The sequence below is a fragment of the Xenopus tropicalis genome, chromosome 2 (genome assembly GCF_000004195.4).
Source record: "Xenopus tropicalis strain Nigerian chromosome 2, UCB_Xtro_10.0, whole genome shotgun sequence".
NCBI lineage: Eukaryota > Metazoa > Chordata > Amphibia > Anura > Pipidae > Xenopus > Xenopus tropicalis.
Window position 1 is genome coordinate 87,928,913 of NC_030678.2, and position 25,923 is coordinate 87,954,835.

The 25,923-nt window shown below is 37.0% G+C and overlaps 1 protein-coding gene across 2 annotated transcripts in view; it reads left to right on the forward strand.

Moving 5' to 3' along the window:
- The window catches only part of kcnq4 (potassium channel, voltage gated KQT-like subfamily Q, member 4), a 68,727-nt gene that overhangs the window by 20,573 nt on the left and 22,231 nt on the right, over nucleotides 1-25,923 (forward strand). For both annotated transcript variants that reach the window (XM_012957340.3, NM_001079456.2), the window contains 3 exon segments: nucleotides 12,574-12,664; nucleotides 15,830-15,956; nucleotides 25,064-25,239. In XM_012957340.3, the coding sequence (XP_012812794.1) occupies nucleotides 12,574-12,664; nucleotides 15,830-15,956; nucleotides 25,064-25,239 (394 nt within the window).

Below are 25,923 nucleotides of genomic sequence, written 5' to 3' on the forward strand. Positions count from 1 at the left end.
GTTCCTCTACTGGTTTCTTCTTATGTCACTCTGCTATGAGTTGTTCTCTTTTATTATCATATTATTTTGCTAGATAGGCAACATAATACATGTCTTGAGTATTTGTATATAATCTCTATTTATGTATACAGGTATGGGATCCCTTATCTGGAAACCCGATATCCAGAAAGCTCCAAATTACGGAAAGGTTGTCTCCCATAGACTCCATTTTAATCAAATAATTCAGATTTTTAAAATTGATTTCCTTTTTCTCTGTAAAAATAAAGCAGTGCTTTGTATTTGATCCCAACTAAGATATAATTAATCCTTACTGGATGCAAAATAATCCTATTGGGTTTAATTAATGTTTTAATGATTTTTTAGTAGACTTAAGGTATGAAGATCCAAATTACGGAAAGACCCCTTATCCGGAGTACCCTTGGTCCCGAGCATTCTGGATAACGGGTCCTATACCTGTACACGCTTCTATTATACAGCAGTGCAAAATATGTTTTGTTATGTTTATTACTATTTGCTAATACAGGTATGGGACCTGTTATCCAGAATGCTCAGGACCTGGGGTTTTCTGGATAAGGGCTCCTTCTGTAATTTGGATCTCCATGACTTAAGTCTGCTATAAATCATTTAAATATTGAATAAACCCAATAGGCTTGTTTTGCTCCAATAAGGGTGAATTATATCTTAGTTGGGATCAAGTACAAGGTACTGTTTTATTATTACAGCGAAAAAAGAAATCATTTTTGAAAATTAGAATTATTTGCTTATAATGGTGTCTATGGGAGATGGCCTTTCTTGTAATTCGGAACTTTCTGGATAACGTGTTTCCGGGTAAGGGACTTCATACCTTTAGTAATATGAGTCCTTTCTAGGTCTTTGTCCATCAAATAGCTGCTCATACCTACAGCCCTTATCTGTTATTAAGATACAGACCCCATGTGTGCAACCCCTATATATATATATATATATATATATATATATATATATATATATATATATATATATGTATGTATATATACACGTCTCCCTCAGTAACTCTTTGTTATATTTCCTGGTGCTTTTACATAGCATATCTGATCCCCCCAGTTCATCAATGGGGGGCTGCCATATTTGGGCTGCAGTAGTCAGCATTGGAAGTTATAACTGACAGATTGAAAAGAGACAGTCAGGTTGGCAAAACAATCAGGTTTAGGACCTTTAAGTAACAATTACTTACAAAGCAGCCCTATTGGTGAAAAATGATCAACATGACCTATAGGTATGTTTTAATGTATATTAATATTTTGAAAAGTATTTTTTTCAGGTCAGTATCACTTTAAAGAACAGTGTGCAGGATGGACAACTGCAGTTACAGTGGTGCACGGCCATTAAGCGCCTCCTGTAACTGTTTTGGCTTATTGAGTGCAGCTGTGCTTGTAGGATAAGGAGAATAAAAATTGGAGAGCTGCTGAATATAAAGCTAAATAACTTAAAAATCACAAATAATAAAAAAATTAAAACCAATCGCAAATTATCTCAGAATAGCAATTCTCTATATTTTGCTAAAAGTTAATCTAATGTTGAACAACCCCTTTAATGTGGGGAGTGATGTTGCAGTCTCATCTTTTGAGACTGAGACGAGCACTGGAGCAGTCAGTGGTGCTGAAATAATCAGTGACTGTGGGATAAGGAATGAACATTGGGATTGTCTTGTAATATTTTGACACAGTTAGCAAAAAGCTTTGACATAAAATGGGAGCATGCCATTACAAAGTCACATGGTTTGCAGGAAGTCACCTCCTCGATAAAGACATTGAGGAGGGCATATCGTTTTTCTAAAATAACTGATCCATAGCTGTTCAGTGAATTTTGATAGTTCCATAACATCAAAACCCCAATTTATAATTTGCAATTTATAATTTGAATATTGCTCTGTTTATTCACTGTGAGTAGCTTCACTTCTTTACCATACACGTATGAAAACATTGTTTGTATTTGCAGTTTATACATATTTATTCATCATTTTAGTGTTCTTTTTTGTTGTTAAGTGGAGTATATGGAATGGCAAAGAAATGCAATAGCTCTTTTACACAAAACGTTTTATGCAAATTGACACCGTTAAGAACAACACAAATACAGACTTCTGATAATTTGAATGAGGAAAATGAAAGATTATTTTTAAAAGTACCATGTAGAGGTTTTATAAAAGGCAAAGAAAGAAAGCCTCTTTAATATCAATTACAAGTTAGTATAACTAACTGATACTTCTTAATAAAAGGTGGGGGAAGTTCTTTAATATATGGTTACTTTTTGTAAGACTCCTGTAAGTAGGTTGGAATCTGGTGTGGTGGAGGAAAATATCACTGCCGAGGATGAGAATAATGTGGCCTTGTGTAGTGTATTGTGTATGACCGTTTAGATTTAAATACCTTTTTCTTTGCATATGTCTTTATTTTGTACTTTTTTCTGAATTTTTGGTTCCCCTTTGCACTAACAATTTTGCTGTTAACGTTTTTAATCTGGCCAGTGTTCTTTGTAAATCATGTTTGCCAAACACAAGGCCCAGGGGCCGAATACGGCCCTTCTGGCTGTTTTATGTGGCCCCTGGTGACTGCCTGACCGTGCAGCACCAATCACCTGACTGCACCTGACTGTGCCTGACCATACAGTATCATAATAGAAAATTTGGCCAACAGTAGGAGGGCCAATTGACATTGAGGCCAACTGGGAGTTTTCCTAGTATCTCAGTGGGCCAGTGTGACACTGGAATCAGTTATCATCAGAGAAATGGATCATGCAACAAAATCCAGCTATTGAAGCTGAATTGAACTGAGTTTCAGTACGGCTTATGACAAATAGATATTTATATTACTCTAGAGCACTACAAGGACCAAAACACCTCTCCCATTGCTGTCAATGGCAGACACTTAGAAAATAGGATGGAAAAGGTATGAAAAGGTATCTCCATTGGAGGCATGAAGAAAGATTCCATAGCACATTTGCTTTGATGCACAAGTCACACTGCACCGTAATTCTAGGGGTCAGAATCTTATCTTTACCTTGGTATATAAAAAAAATGAGTTTGAGACTGACATTTTATAAGGCAATAATATGGTTTTGTGTACTTTCTTCTCCTAAATTTTTTTCATTCATTCATTTTCTACAGGATACATTAGGGCTTATCACACATAATTTTCACAATAAAGGTACTTTCCAATGTTGGCTGATATACAACTATGACTATGAGTAATCAGTATTATTTTATGGATATAGTCTCACACAACAAATACTGAAGAAGTTACCGCTAGCATTCCTTTACACAATACAATGAAGTGTCAATTTTGCCTCATTGTACAACTTAAAATGTATTCTCAAATAGCAAAATAATAGACCTCCGTTCCTTAAAATATGCAATATAAGAGACTAATAAGCATGGAGAGGTTGAAATCATTGTTTTTATAAGAATTTTTGTGTGCTTGCAAATGAAAAAAAAAAACACGAAAACTAGAAATTAAAGATTGTTAAAACTTGCCTAGGACAGCTCCTATTGACGTCTACTTGACCTTGCCAACTTTTAAATGGCGTAGTCTTGTATTATTGTTTTTCATGATTTTTACCCTTGATAATATTGTGTTTTCGAGTAATTTTTTAAATCCACAATTTTTTGCACTAAAAAGTATGATACAGGCGAACGAAAAAACATGATAAGTCGGGCCCATAGTATATGATTACTTCAACTTCTTTAAAACTGGCTTCATTTTTGTTAAGTAAATGACAAAATAAAATCTCCTTTTTTCACAAAACAGATTTACTTTTTTCACATTATTGCATTTTGTTATTGACCCATTGCATACATAGCCTGAATAGCTAGCCTTGACTCACGATGATTTACCTTCCAGTTTCCCAACCACAGTGCCATAATATGCTCATGGTCTGCTCATGGTTAGGCCTTCTATTAGACCACAGCTGGAACCACAACAATTGTTTTTTTTATGTAACATAATCTGTAAAAGGTATCAAAAGGCACAAAATAAATTTATGTAAACTTACCCTTAGCTGTTAATCTTCTTGTTGTGCCTGCACCCAGAAGCACTGAATCCACCCGGGTGCAGGCACATACAGCCGATATCTGCTGGCCGACAATATACTTTGTGTGACTTTGCCCTTAGAGTGTTGAGCTGAAAGCCTTCTATTAGCTGTTTAAAAAACTTCTAATATCTCAGGAACCACTAAAATAGTAAATTAATGCAAATTGCAGAAGTGCTCAGAGGGCTACTCTAAATATATTTATATTGGTTCATTTTTTCAAGTTTATATCCCTTTAAAGTTTATGATATAGTGAAAAATTGTGAAAAAAAAATGTGAAAAATGTTATAGTTACTACCCACATATTGTGATATACAGCGCACACCCCAAATTAATGTCATCACACGGGCGATGACATCATGGCGTTTGAAGGGACATGATGAAGTGGGGATGGGGTTGTTGCATCCATCGGATGGAATTTGGAGGATTCTGCCCAGTTTTCAACATTCTGAAAATGTGGCAGAATCCTCCGAATTGCGCCCGATGTAAAGTTTTTACTCGGATAGCCCCTTGAAAAACCAGGCTGTCCAATTTAGAAAACCGGACAGGTGGCAACCCTATATTGTATGTATATCATAGATATACATAATTTAATCCATTCATACCCCACTCTCCTCTACATACCCTTCTGATGTAAACACATTTGGGTAAAAGTTTGTCATTGCATTTGTGAATAGTTAGCATTGAAGAATTTTTATAGAGTTTTTTAAAAGCTTTTTGTTGTTAGTGTAACAGTTTACTAAAACATTTTTTTTATATTCATAAGGGTTTCTCAACTATAAGGGGCCCATTAGTTAAAGCACAAATTTTGTGTGTTTAAAATCACGATAATTTCTGATGTTCGAAAATGGCACAAAACTGTTCTGAAAGTCACGAAATTTTCGGATCTGAAAAACGGCGCGAAAACCTTTCTGGCTTTAACCTTCAATGTATGATTTTGGAAGCCTTCCATAGGACTCAATGGCACTCTACAGATCCAACCTGCCCAAAAGATAGTCACTATACCAAAGCTTGACGACCAGAATGGTCGTTGTCTTTGCAAAAAATACGACTTTTTTGTAGAAGTTAACGAAACCACAAAAAAAGTTGTGGAATTTTAACGATATTATCGTGGACATTGCGAAAAGTTCTATAAATAAGAAAAAATACAATTTTTTCTAAAAAAAGTTAAGCCTGGAGTTATACATTTTCTTTTCATTGAAATTCACAGACTGTCAAATGCATTAACCAAACACACCATCCAACTTTATCTGATCGTACTTGCATTACAGTAATAGGGATCTGATTCCACAAGCTCCCACAAAAAATCTTGTGCTGTTGCATGACAAGATTTTTGGGGTTAGGTAAAGTCTAACCGACAAAATCTGATCTAAATCTTTTGCACAGTGCAGCTTTTTTAATCTCCCTTGCTTGTTCAGTATCAGAGCTATTAGGCCTCATATAAAATTTCTTAGAGGAAGCTATGCACGTTAGTGGGTGCAAAATGTATACTGCTTGACAGGGCTAATGCATGCTTTGTACAATTTAACTAAATGTGTCTCACGCAGCAGACTTGGGCCATAGTTTAGGGCACCTGGCTGCCATTTCCCCCCCCCCAACTGTTGCTCCTTTCTGCACCACCCAATCACCCCCACCCTTGCCTTCTTCCACTTGCTTACTTACTCACACTCTCCATTTACTCGTTAGCAGAGCCAGAGTTACAAAATGCAGAAGAGGTATGTGCCTTGGGTCCTAGCACGTCCTCCCACTTGCTCTCTAGGTACTTGGCCCTTCTGCTCACCCCTCATTCCACCTGTGTTTGGCACTGTTTTTATGTCAGTACGGACACATAAGAAAGAATGGGATGTGTTTCGTCCTGTGCTCCCCTATGGTGGAAGGCAGGAAAACTCCACTGCAGGGGATTGCAGGGTGAAACACCCATCTGTACAAGCCCTAAGAGGGAAACAAATATATATTTGAATTCATTTGTGATTTAAGAAAAACTCTAAGGGCAGTTAATTTAAACCAGGATCTTTGGAAATTGGTCAATTTATGTGTGCTATTATTTCTGCCTGATTCAGTAAGACCCTTGGTAGTCATTCAGATCTTACACTTGGGAATTTGTGGCAATGCAAATAAATCTTTGCAGGGTTTTTTATGATCCCTGTAAACAAATTTCTGTTTAAATTAAAAAAAAGTGTTTTAAGTAAAGGGAAAAGGAGAAAAAGGGGTTAATGTGGCAAGTTGTCTTTTTATGTAACCCAAGTCAGAAACATCTTTGCCAAGACCAAGATGAACTACCCTTTGGCTTTTTGAGTCTGCCACGAATGTGAGTGTGAGAGGGATCCTCTGGACAGACATCTGAAAGAAATAAAATGAGTGACTGACTCTTAGATCTGAACTTGGCAAGTGTAATGGTATTCCTTGTAGAGCTTTGTATAATCCATGAGCAGGTGACTTTGGATTTCAAACTTTCTCACCCTTCAGAGCTCTGAGAATTGCTACAAATATCTTCAATGCCTTCTTATTAATCCTGAAAATGTCTTTAGGAGCTAGCCTGTGGAACCTTACTATAACCTCATAAAACACCCTCTCTCTCTGTCTTAAGGATATGGCTTAGTGAGGTTATTGTTAATTAAAGTCTTATAATGAACTAGTGGGGGCTTTAAGGAAAAGGCTTTAGGTGGAGAGTAAAGGGGACAAAAAGGTTAACTCACTGGGGGTCATTTATGTACACTGGGCAAATTTGCTTATCTTTTGGCAACCAATCAAATTGTTTCTTTCATTGTTCCTCCTGCAGCTGGCTGGAAAAAGCCTATAACTGATTAGTTTCTATGGGTTACTGCCTGTGGGCAAATTTGCCCAGTGTTGATAAATGAGCCCCCCTGTATATTAGTCAAACCCTCCAGTGAATTCAGTTGCTAAGTTTTTAAAGGAGCTTGATGCTACCATCTTGCCTTTAGTTCCAAGGTATTCATAAGGGAAGATTTATCAAATCACGAGTTCGAATTCTGAATGGGCTAAATTCGGATTGGATACGAAAATTTCTGAAGATCGCAAATATCACGAAAATGCTTACGAAAAAATCGTGTTAGTCACGATATCGTATTGGTGATCCGAAAGTCACTAAATTTTCGTACCAAATGATTGTTAACAGTGGGAAAACCTTTCCGTTTTTTCCGCGCAAGCGTACGAAAAAGTTGCGCCAAAGTCGCGCAAGCGACGAAAAATGTGCCCCATAGTGTTGACATAGACTTACACATGTGCAGTAGAGTAAAATCAGAAAATTTTAGTCTACTGTGCATGCAGAAATTGAAGCCTAGCAGCTCAGAAATAAACTTAGTGATTGAATTCACTAGGACATTGCATATTATATAGTGAATGTAGCTTTCCTCATCCTTTAAATGCCTACTTTATTTACTTAAATGGGATTTGTTTTTACATCTGGGTGACAGGTCTGCTTTAAAGGCCAGTAATGAGGTTAAGTTTGCTTGCTGAGGAACTAAGGGTTGCAGCTGGGTGAACTAGATTAAAACTGTGCACACATTTCAGCATAAATCAAACAGAATTGCACAGAAGTGCTTGGCATCATTTACGGTGTTCACCGTGTGAGTGACGTCTGGATTCTTTAGGCACAAGTGTGCTGCACCTGATAACGCTGGGTGCAAAGGGAAACCTGGAACCACCCAAGCGGTAGCTCCAGGGTTCCCTTACGTCAGTAGGTGTTGCAGCCCTCAATTCTAAACCGATGGCAAGAAGGACTAAGCTGTTCCAAGTGGAAATATTCAGAAATGCAAAGAGCCTGTTTTGACACAATTACCTTTTATGAAAGTGGTTTACGCACAACTGACTGACGAAAAATTTGTGGGACCACATCTGTACAGGAAGTCAGTGGGTGCTGGGTTTGCCCACCCTGGTACAAAGGAGTTTTATTACTGTAAGGTTTGAGACTGCCCACAAACTAGAGGCTGAATGAACAAATCAATGAGATGACCCACTAGGGGGCACATGTTCCCTACAAACTCTAAAGCAATTTTTTCTTATAATGCACTTGGCATATCTACCAAGATCCATGCACAATAGGCACCTCTGTTTGCATTTTATAAATCACATGACTACATGATCTCTTTCTACATTTAGAAATGCTGGTTAAGGGAAAAAGCCTAAAAAAATTTGGAGCATGATTCTGATACTCCTCCCTATTTTGTTCACAGGATTAACTGCTTGTGACTTGTGGTATTTTACATCCTTACAGCGTGAGAGCTTTATAATTGTCTGAAATTTCTCTATTTCTTGCATAATTAATCTTCTTTTATTTAATGCATTATCTGATGGTTTAGGAAGGTAGCCATAAACTATTATACACACAAAGCTGCTATGTATGCCAAAACAAATGGCAGCACAACTCCCTGAAGTATATTATTTAAATCATTCCGAATTCTTGACTAATTCACTGTTCATTAGCAATAATATAACCCATCTAATAAACTATATAATGCCACAATTATTAAACTAGTATTTTTCTTCAGATGTCTTGTTAACCCTTCTTTAGCTCCACAGCATGGTAAATATTGTAATATCTGCAATTCTAGCAAAGCATGCTTTTAACAAAAACACCCACTAGATAACTGCTCAGTGCAAAAGGTAAGTATTTCCACCCCATATCCTGTTCTGTTCTGTAAAAGGGAGGTAAGTGTGTAACCTCTAGCAGCAGACTGCAGGATTGTGCAGTTGCGCAGAGTAATCAGTATAAGAGTGTGTGAGAGGGGTCCCTGGAGGGTAAGTGATACTACCACAGGAGGAAGGTGTAAGTTAAATTGGTGTTCTCCCCCCAGGCAGCTGTTTGAGATTGTGCTGATCCAGTAGAGAGGAAAGGAAATGTTAACTCTACCCCCACCTAATATTTTCACGTCATGTAGTTTAAAATATAGAAATACTGCGTACACAATTGTAGATTCATTTTTCAAAATACATATTTCATTTCACTGTAGCAAATGATATTATATTCATGCAGTTGAGACTGAGGATAGCTAGAGGGCAGTGGTTACTCACTTCTGAAATATAGCCAACAGGACACATTCAGCAGCCGCAACATTCTTCTCATCCCTCATTTAAACTTCTTGTACCTACTTGTCAGCAGAAACACCTTTAATGTCATGCCTTTTATTGTATTTTGTCTTTCCTTTTCCTATAATTTCTGATTATAATCTGATTGTGGCTCCAAAATAAGTCCTACTACATTTCTGCCTCATTTAACCAACAAACACAATAAAGAGGGTGATATATAACATTTTATAGCCAACCTTCTCTTTCTTATCCCTGCTGGTGAGATATGTTCTCTTTCCACAAATAAGATTTATTTTTGCAGAAACTACGTTTTTGTCATTAAGATATTCGGTTGAGGTAATTTATTTTCTTTTATAGAGAGGTCTTGCAAAGTTTTTAAAAATCATTAATATGTCATTTCTACCATCAAGTTTCCTTAGTCAGCCACAAAACGGCATCCCCATGAATCTGGTCCAGTAGGTGACATACAAATGACATCTGTGATTAAAGAAAAATTGATGGGTTATCCCTTTAATCATAGTGCCCCTTTATGTAGGCAGTCTGTGTTCTGACCTTATACTTATACATTAGTAAATATTGCCCTTTACATATGGACTGTTATGCGGTATATTTTTATGGAGACCTGCCATGTTCAGGGGAATAGTTTCTGTTTAATAGAGATTGTTCATAATTCTTAGACTATAAGCTTTACAGGACAGGCCCTTTTTCCCCATTGCTTAAATATTAGCACTAAACAATATCCCTGAACATTCCAGGTTTCTTTTAAAATATAAAACATAAATCTGCCATTATGTAACACAGTGTTAGTAATACATTGACTCCAAGCACATTTTTATTGGCCATGATGGTAGAATAAATCTAGGTGGCAGCCCCAGTGCCATTGAAGTGCAATTAAAGTATTGGTAAGGAACCTGTTATCCTGAATGCTCGGGACCTTGGGTTTTTTGAATAATGGATCTTTCCGTAATTTGCATCTCCATAATTCAAGTCTACTAAAAATCATTTAAACATTAAATAGTGTCCGGATTATCTCGTTTAGAAATCTGAACAGGCCAGACAACCCTAATGAAAACTAGGATGTCCGAATAAAAACTGGACATGTAGCAACCATAGGATAATATATATTTGGAAAAATGATCTAATAGTTTACTTCTTATGAAAGATAATAAATAAACTGTTGGGTATAGGAATAAAAAAGTATACAGTTAAACCCTCATTTTACATTTTTCAGGGGACAAAAAAAATGGAATTCATTATTTACTATTTTATCATTTTACACAAGGACACAAGGAAAGTTAACTTAAAATGCAGCCATGTAAATTACTTGTAAATTAGCTAGACCCTGAATTCTGCTGTATTCTGTATTTTGCCTTAGGTTGTGAGCTCCACTAGGACAGAAATTGGTTTGAGAAATGATCTATTATTTGTAATTTTGGATTATAAGATAAAAAATTCACATTTTGAAGTGCATTGTCCAGTTTTTTTCAGTAAGGTTTAGAGGGAATCAAGCACTAATGTTTGACAAGGTGAATAAGTGACATATCATGCATTTTTAGAACTATTTAAACATAAGGCTCATCTGCAAAGCACAAAATCAGTATTTTTTTGTGTACACTTAAACACTATTAACAAAAGTATTATATATACTTTATTCATATCATTAGTGTGCTGGTTCAGAAGACAAATTGTGCCCAAGGACCAAAATACAGGGTGCACTGCATTTTGGGTAAAAATCATGGTACAGCTGAAAGAACTGCAAGCCAGAATATGGTCAGGGATCCCCAACCTTTTTTTACTCGTGAGCCACATTCAGATGTAAAAAGTGTTGGTAAGCCACACAAGAATGAAAAAAATTGATGTGGGTATGCTAAATAGGGAATGTGACTGGCTATTTGGTAGCCCTGTGGACTGCTAGCCTGCAGGAGGCTCTGCTTGGAGTAAAACTGTATCTCTGTGCTTCCAAAACATGCCTCCAAGCCAGAAATGTAAAAATGGCACCTACTTTGAGGCCCCTGGGAGCAACATCAAAAGGGGTGGTGAGCAACATGTTGCTCCTGAGCCACTGGTTGGGGATCATTGGTCTTGAATAAGAGTGTTTGGATCAATATATAAATAGCAGAGTAGCCAACTAACTGGATGTAGAGTTGGCATTTCCAGGACATAATAGGTTCTTCTTAATTTGTATTTGCAGGTTTTACTGTCTAAGTTTTAACTGTGCCAAGCTAACCTAGCCTGTCTGGAAACAATATTCTTTATTACCTTCTACTGTATTATAATCACTAACAAGAATTCATAATGGAATGTTTCATTTATGTGTGAATACTTCCTAGGTTTTAATAGCCAAAACAAAGAAACACCACAGAACTATGAAACATGTGTATGTATATATTTTTTTTTCCTTTTTTGTTATATGTAATAATATATCTCTCTTCTGGTGTAATTACTATGTTTTGTCTGCTTGGGTCTGGGAATTATGCCTGAAACGTACAGTATATTAAATCTGCATTTCATGCTCTAAAATACTATGGGGCCGATTCACTAAAGGGTGCTAACTCTTATCGCATAGTTTTTTTTTGCGTTAAAAAGCATGCAATAAACAAGTAACGATTCATCAATGTAATTTCGCATGCATTATCACTCATATTGCATGCGTTAAATTACCGCAATGCGTTATTTGCATCGCATTGCAGTAATTATCACATAGAAATAATACTAACGCATCATTCACCAACACATATGAAGCGTTAAATGCGTAAAATGTGGCGATAATTACTGTGAAACTTAACTTAGACGTTACTAAACAAAATTGCATCTGGTGATTGTCTGTGGTGATAAGATGGAGTTTGCAGTCGGATTTTTTCAAGTATGTGATGCATCCTCCAGTTTTCAGGGAAATGGTAATTTTCAGAACAGTAGTTTTCAGAAAGTAATGGTTACGTGCGTAACAGCGTGCGCTAATATCGTGTGCTACAAAATAATGCATAAATATATCGCATGAATTAAAAAAATGCTTAAAAATCATTCATCGCCAGATAAATAACCACAAGAACATTGCTTCTTAATTATGACAAGTGTCCTTTTAGTGATTCGATCGTTAACTTGCAAAAAATAAGAAGTGATAATATTTTTAATGGATGCTATAAATAGCACTCGTTTTCTCGGACTTTAGTGAATCGGTCCCTATATCATGGTTTATTTATATCTTCAATTTTTTAGGCCCAAAATATCATTCCTGTAGAAAGTTTTGTATTTCACTGCACTGAACATAATACGATTGAAAGCACAATTAGCCTATAAACTGTATACTATAAAACTGTCAATGCTTAATGTAATATATTAATAATAAAAAAATATAATTAATAAATAATTATAGTGTTGAGTATGATAAACAACCAAGGCTTGGATGAAAAACTACTGTACTTGATAAAGCTTGTTAATGTCTGTAGATTTTTTTTGTTGTTGCAGATTCTTTTTGGTGTTCAGCTGTCTGGTGCTGTCAGTATTCTCCACTATCCCTGAGTATCATCACTTAGCAAACAAAGGCCTCTTCATACTGGTGAGAATTTTTATGTTGCACAGTTAATGTCCTACTGAGGCTGTCTTTTCAGTTTTTGTTCATGATTCACTTCAGGCTAGTGGCACATATTACAGCCACCAAAATGGTCTGTGTATTCCTATTACAAATAGAAACTTAGGGGCATATTTGCTAAAGAGTTAAAGTGAAAACGTGGAATAGTTTCACCAAGAATAAAAATTCCCTACATCGCCAGTTTGCTAAAAAGAGAATACACCAAGTTTTGGAAAATTAACTTCAAATTTACATTGGTGAAAATTATCTTCGCCTTTACATGAATTCACATCTCTTCTCAAGGTAAAATGTATCCAGTAAATTATCTCTAAAAAATGTCTCTAGAGCAGCCACTTTTGCATCTCATTATCTATGTCACCTCCTCCATGCAAATTTTCAACATACCGGTATGTAATTTCTTTGGCCAACTTGTATTTATTGAATTTTTCCTACTACAGCTGTATGCAGAAAATACACAGGCAAATTTTCCCAGTTAATTTAGACCATTCTAGTGTTTTATGCTTACTAAATTTCAAACATTAGTGCTTTGGAAACCCTAATTCAAATTTGTGAGTTTTAGTAGAAAAAAATTTAAATTGTGGCAAAAATTCAAATTTGCACATTGATAAATTAACCGCATAATGTCCTAAATTAAATTTATCGTATTCTGTATCCCTCCAAATACTCATCTCCTTGAAAACATTCCAGTCTAGTTTGTTTCCCTCCCTGCTATTCACTTTTTCCCTGTCTTTTCTATCTTTAAATGTGGCTAGCCCCCAACAAGGCTCATAAAAGAAACTGGTAGAATGCAAGATAGATTATTTCCCTGCCCTATTTTATGTCAGCACTTACTGGGTATAGCCACTCCACTCCATAGTTTTAAAAGCATCCCCACCCCCCCCCCCCCACCCCCCCCGTCTGGAGTGTTTGTACTTCTGCTTCATTTTTTGCTCTGACTGGAAGCAAGGTTTCTTTAAGCTTTGGAAAACCATTAAGCCTGACAATAGGGCATCGAGGGACTGGGTCTTTGGTCTTTGGGATCTTTTGCCCCCCAAGCACATTACCTCATTTCTATGGTTATTTAAATAGCATCTGAACCCATAGTGGGCCTCTGGGCACTTTTGCAGTTTAATAAATTTTCTGTTTTAGTGGTTTTTGAGATATTAGCAATTTTAGACATGCTACTGGGCGAGTCTGTCATTTTGGGATATTATCATTCAGGATGTTGCGTTTAACTAGGTAAATAATTGATTGCTATTTACATCCTGAAGTACAAAGCAGTGCTGATAAACATAACATGACTTTGTTTACTCTGTAATAATCCCTTCAACTTGTTCCAGCCTGCCCACTTCTGTCTGTGCCACAAATTGCTTACGTCAGGAGTCCTTGCTCCGGAGACAAAGTCTAAATTAAGAAGTCCTTGTGTCTCTCCTTTTACAGTTGAAGTTTTTTTTTTTTTTTTTTGGAAAGGTGCAGGCGAAAGCAGAGAATACTTTGCTGATGTTTGGGACCAGCAGGGGTAGATCAATGATATGGAACTTTAGAAAACTATCACGTGAACACTCCTCTCCCACACTCATACTGCTTTGTGACACTAGCGTCATTTTTTATCATATTATTATTTACACCTGTGCTTTAAATCCATTTCATCTGTCCTACCTTTGTAATATGCTCTTCTAAACATAGTTGTGCTTTAAAAACATGCAAGAAGTTTTGTGGCTACATCATAGACAATGCAGAATATGTTACTAAAGGAGACCTTACCGGCCTGTGGTAAGGGAGGTGGGGGGTTACATCATGGGGTACTGGCAAATACATTGCCAGTAAAATTGTACAGGTATAGGACCCGTTATCCAGAATGCTCGGGACCTTGGGGTCTTTCTGTAATTTGGATTTCCATCCTACAAAAACATAATTTAAACATTAATTAAACCCAATAGAATTGCTTTACCTTGAATAAGGATGAATTATATATTAGTTAGGATCAAGTACAAGGCATTGTTTTATTATTACAGAGATGGGCTTTCTGTAATTTGGATCTTCCTGGATAATGTGTTTCTAGATAATGGATCTCATACCTGTACCTGTCACCAGGGTCGGACTGGGGGGTGCAGGGCCCACCAGGGCTTCTGCTTCAGGGGCCCAAACACTTGGCCCTAGGTAGTAAATTACCGGCTAGTCCAGTGAAACAGCGAATGGGCTGCAACTGTAAATGAGGCCCATTGTTTGATTAAAATAGTGCTGTCCACAGCCAGCTGGTGCTTATCATCAGACAATATATATATAGTTCAAAGAAACATACTTTTATGAAAACAATAGCCTTGTTGCTAGACACAAATGTATAAAGTACAGCACTTTGCATGAATTGTGAAACAACTGTCAAGTTTCAGTCAGTGATGTGAAAAGGGATTAAACAAACCCAGGTACATACATGTAGTCCCCTAGTTTTAGAATGTGGCTCTAAAAAGTAACAATGTCACTTAACAGTGATAAACAGACTATTCATGCATTATTTAAGAATTGTTTTTTAGCTGGCAGTTGATGGTAGTTCACACAGAATGACAAAAAGGAAGTTAACACTTGCCATACATGTTGATTGATTGACATTGATAGAAAATGGAAGATTGCAGGAAAACTAAGTAGCGCTGAGCAGTGCCATGAATGTACTATATTCTTTATACTATGGCACACAAAATTAAAGATTGTTCAGTTTAATTTGCAGCTACATGTGAACTAAACAAGTAAAAGCATCATGGGAAAAAGGAATAAGATAAAAACAGTAGCATGAAAGTCCTCATCATTAAAGTTTAAAAAGCAAGAGCGATGTCACGTATAGAAGAAAAAGTAACTAGAGTAGCGTGCACAAGTGAAGCTGTCTTCAGTAGACTTTGCTGTTCACAGATCTTTAGCTCTCTAAATTCCCTTAGTAGTAAAATATTGGATCCTGTCAGTAATCTGACATGGAGAGATCATTATTCATAAAATCACCCACCTAGTCCTACTTAACCTGCAGGATTCTCAGTTTGAGTTTAGATATATCTGTCTTTTTTTTGTTTTCAAATAATACCTCCCAAAAAATGGCTTTCTTTCAGTTACTTTCTAATGTTTACCATATGTTAACATACATTCTACCTTCTTTTGCATGATTATTAGGAATTCGTAATGATTGTGGTGTTTGGGATGGAGTATGTTATTCGCATCTGGTCGGCAGGGTGTTGTTGCCGTTACCGAGGTTGGAAGGGACGTCTGAGATTCGCCAGAAAGCCTTTTTGTGTGATTGGTAAGGATATGTACATGCAAACAATAGAAGAGGATAGTATGGATGACACCAAGTGTATACAAATATTTCTTTTTAAGAGCCTTAAATAGTTACAAACATACTTAGTAGACTTAGTGGATTGAAAAGCCATACCCAAGGTCAAACCTGCCTCACTTCCTTCCTTTTTAGGCAGAGTATTTTTTTTTCTTTTTTTATTATCAGGTATGTAGGATCTTTTTCTGGATTCATTTATGTGCTATTCTGAAGCCTTTCTTGACCTGTGTGTGCCCCCAGCTGCTGGTCAACCTTTTCTGTTTCTGCACTCTGCGCTCCACCAGCTGGCAGGAGTCTGTGGCATTTCCTGGTTTCTTTTACAGATCTTGGCCTTCACTATTTTCCAGGGATTTGCCTTCCTTCTAGGCAAGTAGGGCCACAGAGGAAACTCTTCCTCAGGTAAATGTCCCCCCCCTTCCATTGCTGTTACAGGTATGGGACCCATTATCCAGAATGCTTGGGACCTGGGGTTTTCTGGATAAGGGGTCTTTCTGTAATTCAGATCTCCTACCTTCAGTTTGCTAAAAAAAAAAAAAATATGTAAACAGTTATTAAACCCACTAGGATTGTTTTGGCTTCAATAAGGATTAATTATATCTTAGTTGGGATTATGTACAAGGTACTATTTTATTATTACAGAGAAAAAGGAAACCATTTTTAAAAATGTGAATTATTTGATTAAAATGGAGTCTATGGGAAATGGCCTTTCCATAATTCGGAACTTTCTGGATAATGGGTTTCCGGATAAGGGATCCGATACCTGTACTAGGAGTTACGACTTTCTCTACCACTCAGAATTCCTGGTCCTGAAATTTCTTTTCTTTCTTTTGCACTTGCTGCAGATATTATGGCTGATACCCTTGAAGTAGCCCCCAAGCTGTTCTGTGCCTACACCATGACAAAAACCTGTACACCCACCCCCAAGTAACCTTCATGTGGCACAGTCCCCCATCAATTTATCATTTTGCAACCTATATGTAGGTATCAATCTGGGCCTGCAGTCTAGCTCAGTCATTGACATCAGACTTCAAGGCCTTTGCAGGTTTGCTTTTTTTCTGTATTGGCTATTTCATAATTGACTTTTTCTCCTCTGGCCATCTTGGATGCCCAGCATACATGTAGAGCCACCTTTTTCTCTTTACAGTTGTAATAATGAGTTGTTCAGACATGGGTGCACTTTCTGAGGATATAAAATAAGCAACCTTAAAATAAGGTTATAGGCATTTTGGTGTCCCCCTGCTGATTCCCCAAATATTTAACTTTCTTATTAAAACACAGAATGCCCTTTTGGCCTTCACCTCTAATAATTAGCTGCAAGGTAGTCAAAATGGAATAGTATATGATCACAAGCACCAAATTTCTTACAATGCTATCTCTTTTATTTGGAGAGAACCTTTCATCATCCCCACCCCTTTAACCCTCTTATTTCTTGATTGGCTAAATTTACTACTGTTCTTGTTTCAGACTACACCAATGGTAGTGGGAAAGATCATAATGGTAAAATGTATGGCCACATTTAATTTCTTTGGATCAACTTTGCAAAGCAAAAGTTTAGTTCTATGCTGGCATTTTTTGTCTGTGTTCTGGGTAAAGCATTGGTAATTGTAACTGGTAATGCAAAGATCTATTTTTTGTATAATGTAGACAGTGGTATTTTAAAGCCTTTGACATGTGTGGTTTTGCTCATCTAAGGAAGAACTGCTTAAAATATGAATGGGTAATGTGCAGTTGTTTTTGCTGGAAGGAAAGCAGATGTTAGCATTTATCTATGTCTCAACCTCCAAAACAAAGTGGCTGCAAAAAAACAGGGAATTTCAATTCGTATGAATGGTAAACAGCTGTAAAGCTAGTAAAGAAGGAAAGGTTTAGCACTTTCAAACTGTGCTCAAGTCTACAGCAACCAGATATATTCTATTAACTTAACAAGGAAGAATACAAAACCACTGGATTATACCTCCCCATTTAAGGTGATGAGTTGGGGGTCGGGTTGCATACTTGTCAGGAGGTGAGAAAGAAAGTGTAAAGGTATGAGACAGATATAGTTGGAATTATCTCAACACACAGCTTTGTAATCTGAAAGAATAAAAGAGACTCTTTTGGTCAATAACTCCAGACAAGCATGGGTATACCTACAAGTACCAACTGAAAGCTGTGCAGTGGACAAGAGAGTTGCCTTTAAATGGTTCAGGTTTTGATGCAGAAAACTGGATCAGCTACCAGTCGGGCAGGTTTCATTTCAACCAAAAATTTATGTGTGTATCTTATCAACCTAAATTACCCTTACTATGTTGTATGTGCATATTCACCAAATTGCATATGCACCTTGGAGAAGGTGGTTGAGGTGGCTTAGAAAATACTGGTATCTAACTCTTACTGGATAATTATAGTGATATCTTGAGTTCAAGGTTGAACTTTATGGACATACAGTAGAACCCCCACTTTTGGAAATTCATTTTGGCATTTTACTGCCTATAGATTAGCCACATTAGTGCCACCTAGAACACTATATTTATTCTGCAGAAACCTTTGTCATACCTGAGTAAAGAGCCCTAGAAGCTCTCTCTGTTCGTTTAAGATAGCAGCTGCCATTTTAGCTTGGTCTTGGCAGCTTCCTGCTGCAGCTCTAGCCAATGGTAGCTCAGATCACACATTCTGATGGGAGGGAGAGGGAGTTCTTATGCATTCTTGTGGGAGGCGGGAGCAAGAGAAGGGAGACAGGAGAGAGCTGCACAGTCTCTGGCCCTGGGAATGAAGGAATTTTTTGAGAGAGGAACTCTGATACCGAAGAACATGTGTACACAAAAAAACACAAGACATCCCGTGTTTCTTCTGATAGAGGGCTCAGTGCAGCTTTTCTGTGAGTGCTTATAGCTGTATTTACATAAACCTTTCTGATAAAGCTTGCTTAGTTTTTACCTTTACTTCTCCTTTAATGACAAGCAGTGCAGCATTAATGTTACACTATGGGGAAGGTGCATGTGCAAGGCCTCTCTAACAGATGAACAACCAGAAGTAATAAGTAATTTGTACATGGCTGTATGAGGTGCTAATTGGTAAAATATGTCTCTGGTTAGTACTTTAAACTTCTTAATTTTACTAATAATAACATTCACAGAGGACAATCACATTTTTTTTGGGAACATTAGGATAAAATTTGTCTGATGTAAAATCAGGGAAATCACCAATTGAAATGCATTATAATTTTTCAGTGAAGTGAAACAGGACAGATTGGCTCATCACTAGTGCTGAATAAACATGGGACATTAAGGTGTGTGTTTATTATAGTATGTAAGCCAACGTCACCCGTGATGTTGCCCAAAGCAACCAATCAACTACAAGTTAGAAAGCAAAGATCTGATTGGTTGCTATGGGCAACATCACTGGTCATGCTGGCTTGCACACTATAATAAATATGCCCCTTAGACTGAATGGGCCATGATTGAGACCTTAATTGTGGAAGGACCTGCAGAGAACATTGGCTTGAAAGCAGTTGGTGCCCTTCATGGTTGTAACTGTAAAATATACAGTTAGACACTAGTTGTTAAAAAGGTGTCAAGCTAAAAAGGTGGCTTTTAAGCCATAAGCCAAGCCAAGTGCATAAGCCAAGTGCAAAAAAGCAGTGGGAAACTGCTGAACACTACTGAAGAGTTTGATGAGTGGTAAAATTTGTACTTTCAGAGACATCATCTGAGCCTGAAGTTGGTCTGTGGCAGGGAAGCATGACATGAATTTTTAGATTAGATCAGTCTTAGAGAAGTCTGTGTTTACAAATTATCATAATAAATGTTCCCTCTAATTTTTAAAACGCTCTTTCTGGTCAAAAAACTCTTCTTGCAGATAATAAGTACTAAACTATGTGTTTTCATGCAAAATTCTGGCCTCAAAAATGTATCATGGCAATTGATTATGAGCTTAAGAACATGTCCTGGTTACAAATGGTAGAAGTTTCTCTATACACTAGGGTTGCTGGACTCATCGCAGAATAGAGCTGCTGCACCTTGACATTAAGAGGAGCCAGCAGAGTAGGTTTGGGCCTCTTGATGCTTCTTGTCTGATTCCCATTAGGAAGGACAAAAACAGAACACAAGGCTGAGATTTTATCTTCCTTTTGTCTAGGTAAGCACGAGGAAAAGTGTAAGTGGAAAAAAAAGTGGTATGTGGACTGCTTAATCTGCTGTTTCTCACCATTAAGAAATTAAATAAATTATGATGATGTCTCTACCTTACCAAACAAAGTAGTTTCCTTTGAGACACAAAAAGTTTAATCTTTTTTGGTGGCAGTGTTCATAATTGAAAAAAACTCTCCTTTTACTATGCAAAGTTATTTCTAAACTCCATCTTGTCTAAATATAGTAACGGTAGTCATCTAGCTCTTTTTGTTTCCTTTTTTCTCTATCTTACACAACACTGCTTTACTTTCTCTCTGTGTCGGTAGCCAGATGTTATAAAGTCCTCAGAGATAATGCTTTTCACCTCAGTCCAACTTTCCCCATCAGCAGAACAGCTGCAGAATGGAATTCTGCCTTCCATTGTAGTGCTGAATTAATATGGGTGGTAAGGGCCTGATATTGCAAAGCTAGCACTGTCACAGGTAATAAATGGATTGCATGAGAAGAAAAGAGGAGAAAATGGTCAGCAAGATTCAAACAATATGCATGTATGCATTATGTATAATCTGGTAAAAAAAGGGGTGCCTCGGAACAGCGTTTCCCACCCCCACAGCTCTACAAAGATCACTGCAAAACACTGATATAACAAAAAGGAGATCCATAATTACATACCAGTGAATAAAGTATTGTTTTTACTAGTTTCTGTTATATGTAAGGAACTTAAAAATGTAATCACTTTTGTGAAACCTAATCCGTTTTTAGTTACTACTTTAAGACATGATGACCATACATAAAAAATATCTATGTAAGCATGGGTGTTTTGTGCATCGAAAAGCCCTTTATAGTAGCTTTGTGGATGTGGTTGAAAAAGACATTTCTGAATGAACCAGCCTAACTGCAAGTCAGTACAAAGATAAGGTGAAAAACCTCATCTGAAACTACTTCATTTTGCCACAGAGGAGGAAAAAAATTCTTCCTGACTCCCAAGAGGATAATCAGACCAGTGCCTGGATCAACTTTGTTCCAATAGTTAATTTCAGTAACTTGGTATTTTCTCTCTTTCTAAAAATGCATCCAAACCTTTCTTGAAATAATCTCATGTATCTGTCAGTACAACTGCCTCAAGCAGAAAGGTCCACAACTTTACAGCTCTCACTGTAAAAAACCCTTTCCACATCTTAAGTTTGAACCTTCTTCCTTCACATCTATAAAATGGCCTTGTGTTTGCTATAAGAACCTTCTAGCGAACAACGCATTAGAGAGTTTTTTGTATGGTCCCCTTGTATATTTATACAAAGTACTAATATCCCATGTTTAGCAAGTAGTAGTCAGCATGGCAACATAAATTTGTTTTAGGACAGTGCAGGTTCTCCAGTGGCCAATTCTCATTGGTATATCCAACTGCAAACAATCTGGGACAGCACTGCTCTTTTTCTTTTAAAATGCCTATTGCACACTCTTAAGGCATTACAGCATGTTAACAACCCCAATTTAGCCTGGCTTTCCTCATAACTAATACTTTTTTATTCCCTTTATCAGCTTAGTAGCTAATTTTTGGGCTTTCTCAATTTCATTAATATCCTTTTTAAAGGATTGGAGGCCTAAACTGAATTACGTATTCTAGATTGGGCTTTTCCAAAGTGAATAACCCTGCATTTATCAACACTGAACCTCATTTGCTAGTTTGCTGCCCAGTTTTCCAGTTCAGTCAATTGGCTCAACAAAGTGGCAACATCCTGCCTGGAACGTATAGTCCTTTAGTATTATCAACAAAAATGCTACAAAACTAACAATTACCACCACAAGGTTATAATTAAACAAGTTAAAAAGCAAAGGGGGCTCAGGACAGACCCCTGATGTACTCCACTGGTCCAGTTTGAAAATGTTCCATTTATTACCACTTTGTGTTATCACCCAGCCAGTTCGCTATGCAAGTATTGTGTTCCATGCTAATATGCCTTAATTTAGTCAGTATCCTTATGTGTGGTACTGTATTAAATGCTTTAGCAAAGCTGATCACATCCACTGCCACCCAAAAGTCTAGGTTTCTATTAACCTCCTTATAAAGGAAATAAGATGAATCTGTCAAGATCTATTATACTTTAAACAATGCTGGCACAAACTCACAGTATTGTGATTTGCAATGTATTCAGTTATCTTATTCCTTATTACTCCTTCCAAAAACTGATGTCAAATAGGCCTTTAGTTTTCAGATTGAGAACGGGATGCCTTTTTTGAATAGTGGTACCACATTAGCAAAATCTAGGTTCCATATCAGACCAAAGAATCCTGAAAAAATTAAGTAAAGAGGTTTGGCAAAAGTAGAGTTAAGCTCTTTTAGTACCTTTGGGTGAATACAATTCAGTCCTGGACCCTTGTTTACCATCACATGTTCTAGTCTCTTGATTTTCCCTGTGATTTACCCATCCATCAATAGCCATAATCAGAATTGGGTATATTAAAAATAAGGCCTTCATTAGCTTGTTTCTTAGTTGTGTAGACAGTTGAAAAATAACAATTCAGAATCTCTGCTTATTCCTTGCTATCAGTAAGCAATTGACCTCTCTCTGATACTAAACCCCTTCTCCCGTCAATGTATGTCCCTTTTAATACAGGACAATACTGTGCTGAGTATGGGATGCTTGGGACCTGGGTGCTTTCCCGATATTGGATCTTTCTATAATTTGTATTATCATAACTTAAGTTTGCATAAAATAATGTAAACATTAATTAACCCAAAAGCTTTGTTTTGCCACCCAGATAGATTCATACACTTATGTTGAGCACTATCACCTGTCCAAATCCATGCTCCTTGTTAGATGTGGGGAAAGAGGATTGCTGGTTTCAGCATTATAATACATTCTGACCAACTAACAAAGGTATCAGGTTTAATAAATGTGTCAATCAAGTTTAAAAGTTTAATTCAGTATAAAACACCATTTTTTTTTAAACCTACTCCAAATGTCTAGCTTATGACTCAAGTAGCATCACAGTACATCTAATATGTATTCACATAAGTGCTCCAGATACAGTCTTACCATGTTGCACCGCAGTTCCGCAGTTGTGCCTCACAAACACCTTTTGAGAACTGCATGCTCTGTCTCTCCAGGCATATTGTATTACCCTTCAATTTTACATCATAATCCCCTCTCCTGCTATCATTCTTTTGTGATGCAAATTGAATTCACTTTTTGAAAACTGGGTATCCTAAGAGCTCAATGCTACTTATCTTGCAATGTCACTTCTTACTTACAACCAAACCCTGTGGCCCCAAAAAGCTCTGTGTAATAAAATATGTAAACACTGAACTTGTACACAAGTGCATTATACTGCTTTCATATATCTTATCAGTGAGCAAAAAAATCCTGATTGGTTGTGGTTGTAATGGTTGACCAGAAACCAGAATTTATTGTACATTGAAACCTGTCCAAACTTAACTTTAATATCACAATCCCATTTAATATACTCAGAATAATCAACTTAAAAATTAACTTTAAATATCCCAAATCAAAACAGCCACCTTCAGCTATTTAGACATGCACTCTTTATTTTCCTACATGCAGCATTATGGGTGCAGAAATCTTCAGATTCCATTAATATGCTAAGAATGCTAAGGCAGAAACAGATTTAAAGTTATGCTTCTCACAAAGCAAGAATTGTATTTGGACAAATCCTTAGTGAGCTGATTACCTAATAGTAATGAAAAAAATAATGTGGCTCTGTCTTTATCCCTGACCCAAGTGTACTATATAGAAATGTTTCCTCAACATATTCTTGCTTGACTTATGATGGTTGCCTTTAAAGACAGAAATTAGTTGCAGAATTTTGGACTGCAGTGGTTAGAATGCTGTGCTAAAGATAAGTAGAATTTTAGCTGTATAGTGTAACAGAACTGCTAGCTTGTGAAATAATGAAGTCTTAACCACCACTACAAGTGTCAAAATACAGTATTACCTTCAAGAAATTATTATTTCAGGTGCAAGGCAAATTTTAAATTGTACGTTGTGTCCAGGCATAAAGAAACATTATTTAACAGTTCTGTGGGAGAAAGTGCTGGGGCAGGCTATATGGCCTATACAGAAAACACTTGTACCTGTAGCCAGCAAATTTCACTGAATTGAAAATGTACAAGAATTACCAGTTCTCTCTGTCCCCCTTCACTTCTTTGTTTGTATGCCTTGAATGAAGTACAAGGTCAGTGCATTTGAAGGGTTGTCCATGTGTAGTCATATTTGTATCTCAGGATGCAAGAAGCATGCCAAGGGACAAAGTTCAAAAATCTTATCTCCCACCATGGTTAATAAGCCCACATTTTGCCACGCTACAAATCTTTGCCTGATTTGGCATCACATATTTAATCCTGATCAGATATTGGTTGGGAATTGCATAATTTTGGGGCAAAATATGGACTCTCAGGCTGCAGTCAATGATAGACAAGTTAGTATCCATTATCTACCTTAAAGGAACAGTAACACCAAAAAATGAAAGAGCTTTAAAGTAATAAAAATATAATGCACTGTTGCCCTGCACTGGTAAAACTGGTGTGTTTGCTACAGTAACACTACTATAATTTATATAATAAGCTGCTGTGTAGCCACGGGGGCAGCCATTCAAGCTGGAAAAAAGGAGAAAAGGCACAGGTTACATAGCAGATAATAGATAAGCTCTGTAGAGTACAATAGTGTTTTATCTGTTATCTGCTGTGTGCCTGTGCCTTTTCTCCTTTGAATGGCTGCCCCCATGGCTACATAGCAGCTTATTTATATAAATTATAGTAGACTTTCTGAAGTAGACACACAACTTTTACCAGTGCAGGGCAGCAGCACATTATATTTTAGTTACTTTTATACACTTTCATTTTTTGGTGTTACTGTTCCTTTAAGTGATTAGTTGCAGTACATTTCTTTGATGACCAGAAAATTCAGCTAACATCTCTGTCTTCCTCACGTTCTGTGTCCCCTCCAGATTTTATTGTTCTGGTGGCTTCACTGGCTGTTATTGCAGCTGGGACTCAGGGTAACATTTTTGCCACATCTGCTCTGCGTAGCATGCGGTTTCTTCAGATCCTGCGTATGGTACGCATGGATCGGCGAGGAGGCACATGGAAACTACTGGGTTCTGTAGTGTATGCGCACAGTAAGGTGAGTGATTTGTGTAAAGTGCAATATTTAGAATGTTTTATAGGCACTGTAAATTATGTTATTTTGAAGATTATAGATAGAAGATTATAAATTATAATAATGTTTACTGAAACCAGCTCTTCGCTTCTGTGCACTTTTACTTTAAAATGGGCACAATATTTTGTTCCAGTTACACTAAGTTTATTGCAGGGCAGTAATCAAGATTATCTGCAATTATTTCAGCCCAGTGCTCTTGTACTGTAGCATTTAGAATACTGGTTGCAGCAAGAACTCAATTGTTGTGTAGAGTGTCAGTAATTAATTTCATCATGAACTGATTAGCACAAATGGATTTGTGGACAATTAAAGGGAGTTATAGTTGCATTCTAGTAACAAAGCAGGTATACAGTAGTCATGTGCGGGCTGGCCCGATACCCATGCTTGGGCCGACCTCGCCTCATCAGATGCGGGTTGTGGACATGCTTTTTATAAAAGAGCTTATTTTGGCACAATAAGAAATTGTATTACCTACCAGCTCCAGTTTAAAGGGCAGATTAAGTACCTAGAGGATTTTCCCTGAAACTCAGAAATTGTGACTGATATATATTTCTACTAAATAAGAGACTATATAAACTAATGCAGTTATACATTGGGGTAAATTATTTTTCCACCTTCTGTGGAGGATTGTAAAGGAGATCTATTACT